Source organism: Bombus affinis, chromosome 12 (genome assembly GCF_024516045.1).
Source record: "Bombus affinis isolate iyBomAffi1 chromosome 12, iyBomAffi1.2, whole genome shotgun sequence".
NCBI lineage: Eukaryota > Metazoa > Arthropoda > Insecta > Hymenoptera > Apidae > Bombus > Bombus affinis.
In genome coordinates, this window is record NC_066355.1 from 1,757,430 (window position 1) to 1,764,269 (window position 6,840).

Sequence of the window (6,840 nt, forward strand, 5' to 3'; positions counted from 1 at the left end):
CAACATCATTCGATGTTAATATCATTGTTTATTAGAACGAGAAATATATTCCGCGAAATGTATATTTTTAAAATTAACATAAAAATTTCAGTATTGAGACAATTTTTACAGACAACATATGATTTTGAGCTTTCAATAAAGCTGTAATTCATCTATGTTTATATAACACTTTTGCTTGGTTATACTCATAGAATACCTTAACAAGGTTTGGTTGCAAAATCTTGAGACATATTCTATACATATTTCTCAATGTTCATTCATCGTAACTCTCTTCCTTATAACTACTATTAAATGCAGGATGCACAGATCTGTTCAATCATCAAAAATTCCTCTGTTTCGATCGTCAACTAAAACTATTCATAAGTCATTGATTTGTTTGTTCGCAGAATCGGTGCACATTCTCGAAATGCAACATACTCTGCGGGGACTATCCGGCGAGGCACGAATTAAATTACATTTCGCGCCAAATGCAACCAAGGCAAAACAGTATGTTCATTGGATCTAGCATGTCCTTCCTCCCTGGAGGTGAAGATATACCGCGTCGCACAAAAAGCGCCGTCGATCTTCAGTTCTTAATGTTTTCGGAGAACACCTCCAACGAACAGGATACTTTAAAAAACCTGAAGCCAGCCAATGAGTCCACGAAATTGTTGCAAGACGAACGAAAGGCTAGTATTGGTCAATTGAACAGAATCGAAACGTTTAAGTCTGCCTTTCCAGACAGAGGAATGAGTATCTGTCAATTCGATGCTTCCCCAAAATTATGGCAACGAGACCATCGGATGAGTATCTGCCAATTTGACAGAATGGAGGTACTTGCCAGACCGTTGCAAAGAAATCGTGGTGGAAGTATTTGTCACTTCGATAGAATGGACGTGTTAGCCAGACCGCTGCAGAGAGATCGTATAGGTAGTGCTTACCGTTTTGATAGAATGGATGTTCTGGCTAAGCCAAATCTTTCTCTTGGTAAAATCCTGATGAGGGAAAGACGCGTCAGCATGAGTAATTTTCTCGAGAAAAACGAGGGAGCAGTGAAAGGTAATCAAATAGCACAGCGTCTAAGCAGTAATAGCGTTGAGAAAATCGAGAAGGCAGCATTTGTCGACGAAGCGGTATGTGAAAAGAAAAAGGAGAAATTTGCCAAATATATACCCGAAGAAAATAAAAATACCTCTTATAAACTGGAACCGTCGTGCAGCAAAGCACCCGAAACTGTGTTTGATTACAAGACTACTTGCCTGTAGCAGGGACAACTTATACGTAAAACTTATTAATATCCTATTGCTAAAAATCATGTTAAATTTTCAATAATATAATAATCGTTTTATTGTTATGGAATTATATCAGGAAACGGTATGTAATGATATAAACAAAATATGAAAAAGTAATTACATGATATGTACTTCTTATTTCAGTGTTTCGGAAAAAGAAATATCTGTTACCGACACAAAAAATTGCTTATAACCATAATTTTTCGTGAAAGTTACTATAGAATTGAATACGTACGTTAAAAACTCTAAGGAGTATAACTATTTCTATAGATTCTTTAATAATATGATGTACCAGGTGTTGGTTTACAATACTTCAAGCTTCTATGGAAATGAAAACGTTAAAAGTTATAATTTTGAGAGTTAACAATTTCTTTTTATTTTAATATACGATGTTTGCGAAATCTTACACAAAATCATTTCAAAAATATTTACTCAATAGAAATAAGATTTCCGGCAAGAGAAAAGAAACAAATTCTATTCATATTATTTATAAAATTAAATATTTAAAAATGATAAAAGTAGACCCACCTGCAAAACATAAAAGTTCATTTTATTAACAGAGGTGAGTTCATTACATTAGTTTATTACGAAAACAAAGTTGTGTATGAGAAATCAAAATAATATTTTATTATAGAAGTATTTTAAATTGAATTAGACAGATTCGAATTAATGTGCGAATTACACCTGCACTTCACTTAATACCCTTAATCCACTTCACATTCTAACGAACTAATGATTTTCTATAATTTCATGACACATGCAAAATTATATTTTATTTTATTTAGGAACTACATTTATTTATAGCACAGTGAAACCTTCTATATTTGTGCTAACTTGTATCAATTCGCACTAACATAACAGAATGCTCAAATTTAATAAATTTTAACTCTTTTCCGACTTTACAAACTTTAATAAAATTTATGTAGATTTTTGTGAATTGAAAGAAAATGTGCAATACTGTTTTTCTTTATATTCGAAAATTTTGAAAAATTGCAAAATTTTAACTTTGGAGATGTTTAATGCTTTTACAGTAGTAACTACCGAGTTGCATGAGCATTTGTTAATTTTAGTTGTATAAACATTTATATATGTTTAAATAATTATTAAAAGTGAAAGAGACACCATTTTTGCTTACATTTTTTAATTTATTAAAGCTAAGTCTAAGAGAAAATCTAACGGTAGCTCGCAATAGAGAGGATATCTGTGCAGAGAAATGCACCAAGAAAAACTAAAAAATCAAAATCATATGCTATTCCTACTGTAAAAACGAAACAGGTTGGCAAGACATGCGATGGTAGCAGTGTTACGCAATGCTAGCAGTTAATAGCAGCGTACGGTTATGTTGCGCCAAACGACAGGCTCGTCGTTTGTTTGCTACGCGCTCGGCGCGCTTGCAGTTTGAATGCTACAAAGTATCGTGTCTTTATAAAATTAGCATATCATTAAGCAATACATATATATATACATCGATTTTTTCGATAATTTTTTGCCCCGACCAATACCCCAACTTTTGAACGAAAAGTTTTGATCACTGTATACAGGATGCCAACGTGGAGGGTAGCACTCACTTGACACGGCAGGTCTTCTTATCGCGATAGCCAACGGTATCGATATAAAGAAACGCGCACGAGCCTGCAGACAGTCGCCATCTTGGTATGGAGGCCCTGTTATTCAGGGCAGGCTTATAGAATCATCATTAGCTAGGTGCCGATGTACGAATTGATGGTGCCACCTGTACGTACAAGTTACGATACGTAGCCTTAGACGAGTATACGGAACGCGTCGTGCCATCTGGGGACTATTGCTAGTCACGACAGTTAGGTATTCGAGCACTGAATAGGACCTGGGCGCGTACTACGGTGTATCGAGAGCCATATGATAAGTTGCATTGTTAAAAGCATTTATTCTCTTCACTCTTTGTTATTGGCCTATTGCCCCTTTTAATTAAATTTAATTTTAATTTAAGATTGGGAGAGTCGGTCTATTCCAGGCACAAGAGTTAATTATATGGAATTAGCTGGAATGGGAGGAATTTACTAAGCGAAAATTTTCGACGAAATGGTGGTTTGCGAAGTTTGGTTCTTGAGATGCCATGTTGTTGTACGGGTCGGTATGTTTCCAGATGCGGTGTTCGATGTCCACTTGCAACTTTCAGTAGGGGTCGCCACATTACGGACCTCTTGTTTGTTGATAGAAGTAGAATCTGCTCTAATTGAGTTACACCGTTGTTGAGCCGTTACTTTGGATATGTTTTTGGGTATTTCCGAAATTTTCTCACGGTTCAAATCTATTTTAAATAATGACTTACAGTGACAGTTATCTACTTGCCAAGTCGCGTTTCAGGAAAAAATCTGGAAGCACAGGAAATTACTTTAGAACCCTGAGAAAGTCGGCTTGATATAGTCGGCTGTCTGAAAGTTCCATTTTGATATTTCATTTATAAGGACGGTAAGCGCGTTTTTCTCTTACATTTTTTGGTTGATTGGAAACATTGTCGAGGCCGGAGACATAGTTTAATGATGCATACAGATGCAGCTTCCTATTGGCTATACATGGCGGTAGGATATGTTTGGAAGTCTTGGATGCTACGAGAGATCCTCTGTTCTTATTGCCGAGTTACTGGACTCTTCTAGGGGATCGTCACCCTCTTATTTATTGAAGTGAGAGGAGCCGGGTCACTGTTGAGCAATGTTGTTGCGGTATTCTGGATGATCTTCGACGCGCTGATTTCAGGATTTAGCTTTCTATTGTGGTATTTAGGGTTGGGGTTATGGTTCGTATTTGCCTTTAGATATATCGCGATGAAATAAGGGAACACAGGGCCAAGGACCGCACGTATTGATGGACTCGAGAGGATTCACTTGGACTGATTGGTCACGATTTTAGCTACATTTTAAGGACACGACATTGGTATAACTCAATTATGACGAACGCGGCTCTGTCCCTGGACAATGATACCTTTTTTTTGATAAGATAATTATGCATAGTGCAAATAAGAGTATTAAGGTTACGGCACAGGGGGTTTCGGAACCTTCAGGCCCCGTCGGTGTTTCGAGTGGTGTTCCAGACTTGACCCAACGGTCATCCTGCAACTGGGCAAACGACGAGAGGAGGCTCGGTCTCGTGGTTCCCTCTCGTTTGGTAAATGCGACCAGGGACCAGAGTTTTGAAAATAGCGAGAGCTAAGTTGGAGGAGGTAAAGAAAGGCGTAGAAGAACAATAAAGAAAGGGCGTCGGGTACCTCTCTCCCATCCCTTGAAGAAGAACACGAAACTTCACGAATTTAGTAATGACATTCAAGAGGTGGTGGAGGGAAAAGAACCCGGCAGCCTAGAAGTAAGCGGCAACGACGGAGGGATACCGCCGAGGATTGTCTCCGTCGCCACCGTCAAGGAGGGGTATATGGCTTCGGTAGTGAAAGGAACAAGCGAAGTGGAAGAAAACTCCTTTGTAACTTGGTTAAGTATAGCCGGGAGACCGGTTAGTAAAGCCATCGATGTGGAGGTCAGCGCATCCGAAGGAGAGGTTCCTGTATCGGATAGTAGCTGTTACAGTACTCAGATGGTAAACAGAAACAGGCGTTCGAAGGAGCTATTCATCAAATCAGCGTTGAAGAAGCAAAAGAGTACAACGAGCGCCGAACGAAACAAATAAGACTGTGTGATAGTCAGCATCAGTGAATGGCATCATTAAAGGGGTCATTCTGGATATGAAAGATATTGTGGAGAGATTTGATTTAATTTCCAAAAGGGACCCAAATATCAGAAAGTTAGCCGACTCGTTCAATAGTAAGCGAACAGCGTCTGGGAGAGACTGGACCAACAAATGAAAAAGAAGGGATACAAAGTTAGGAGATAGGTGTGAAGTCCCGGAGAGGTTAATGTCTCTACGCAAACTTCCCATCCGACGGACGAGATTGGGAAAAGAAACGGCGACTTGAGAAACAAGATGCCTGTCGAACTGAGCAACAGGAGAAAAACCGTGCCACCGTTCGAGGATAGATAGGTTGACAGGAAGAAACGGGCGAAGAGAGAAGATAACTTACAGGGGTATGTAAGGAGAGAGAAAGGGGCGACGAGGACCCTGGGGATAGAGAATCTAACGACTCTGGAAATGAGTGGATCATCCACACGAGTAGGAGAGAAAGAAGATGCGAGAGAAAGAAAAGTATCACCGAGCGAAGGAGACCACCGGTTAACGAAGACTGGAGAGAAAAGTTGGCAAGAACTCGAAACAGATTTGAGGCCCTCTTGGTGTAAGTCCGGGAGGGTGAGGGTGCAAGGAGCTTATGGTAGCAAAGGAAGCGCTGTGCGAGAGTACAGGCGTCAGACGCACTAAGAGCGGGGGTATCCTCGTGGAATTGAAAGCGGGAGACAAAGGGGGTGACACTACCCTCAAGATAAAGAAATCAACAGGGGGCAAGGTCCTTGTTTTCCCCCTGTTGAGTAGGGCATCGGTGGAAATTAGGGACATCGAACTGGAAACCAGGGATGACCTTAGACAGGATATCGTTAACGGGCTGAAGATCAAGGATGCCAACGAGGTCGAAGTTAAATCGTTGAGGGCAGCACCGTGAGGCACGCAGATGGCGATTGCTGTGGTGCCGGCATCTTATATCACCGGCAAGAATGAGCACATGAAGATAAGAACTGGCCTCACTATAGCCGCAATTCGGGTCCTCCCAAAGGTAGTGAGATGCTTTTAAGTGCCACGAGATTGAGCACACGTCTAATAAGCGCACACAGATCAGCCTTGGCAAGGAGCGATGCCGCAAAGGCGGCGTGAGGGACCACACGATTGCAAACTTCGGCTACGATCCAAGGTGTGCGATGCGTAATAAGGGGCCCGAGACACGGACTAGACATGTTACAGGGTCGTTAGCGCGCACCACATATAGGAAACTGCTTAAAAAAGGGACCGACAGAAGACAGGCACCCTGAAAATATTGCAGAATAACCATAATAGAAGTAAACTGCACAGGGCCTGATGCACTAGTTTGCCTGGGAGCATCGGGTCGACGTCGTGATTATCTCAGAACCTAATCGACAGCTCCCCTTCTGGTATAGTGACACGAAGGGGGACGCGTCCATCTGGGACACAAGGTTCAATAACCTCCATACCAGCGAAGATACGTTGGCTGAAGAGGAACGATATGTCGGAATCAAGATTGGGGAATCGTACTGCGTGAGTAGATACTGCTCACCCAACGTTAGTCTTGTAGAGGTGGTATATGTTGTCTGTGATAGTAGTTGCCGACTGTAGATGTCGATGCTGGGGTACTGCTAATTATTCTTCTATTTTGATGCGTGGAAGAAAAATAGGATCACGGGCGCCGGGAATCGGACCCGGGTCCGAACGTTCGAAACCTAGAGCGCTAACAACTGTGCTACCGTGTCCGTTGCTTAGTTAGTGTCGAGTAGCGGTATTTGTTGTCGAGTGCCGCTACAGTCTGAACATCTTTGACGAATACGCGGAGAAACTCCACATATCCATAGGGGAAGTCATGAGGAGATATAAGAACGTTATCATCTCAGGTGATTTTAATGCTGCGTCAATGGCATGGGGTGGT

General features: G+C 41.1%; 1 protein-coding gene across 2 annotated transcripts in view; it reads left to right on the plus strand.

The window, feature by feature from the left end:
- LOC126922414 (uncharacterized) overlaps positions 1-1,388 on the plus strand; it is a 60,752-nt gene extending 59,364 nt beyond the window's left edge. For both annotated transcript variants that reach the window (XM_050734983.1, XM_050734984.1), the window contains one exon: positions 387-1,388. In XM_050734983.1, the coding sequence (XP_050590940.1) occupies positions 387-1,244 (858 nt within the window). In that variant the 3' untranslated portion in view covers positions 1,245-1,388. The remainder of the gene's footprint in view (positions 1-386) is intronic.
- The last annotated feature ends 5,452 nt before the right edge of the window (positions 1,389-6,840 follow it).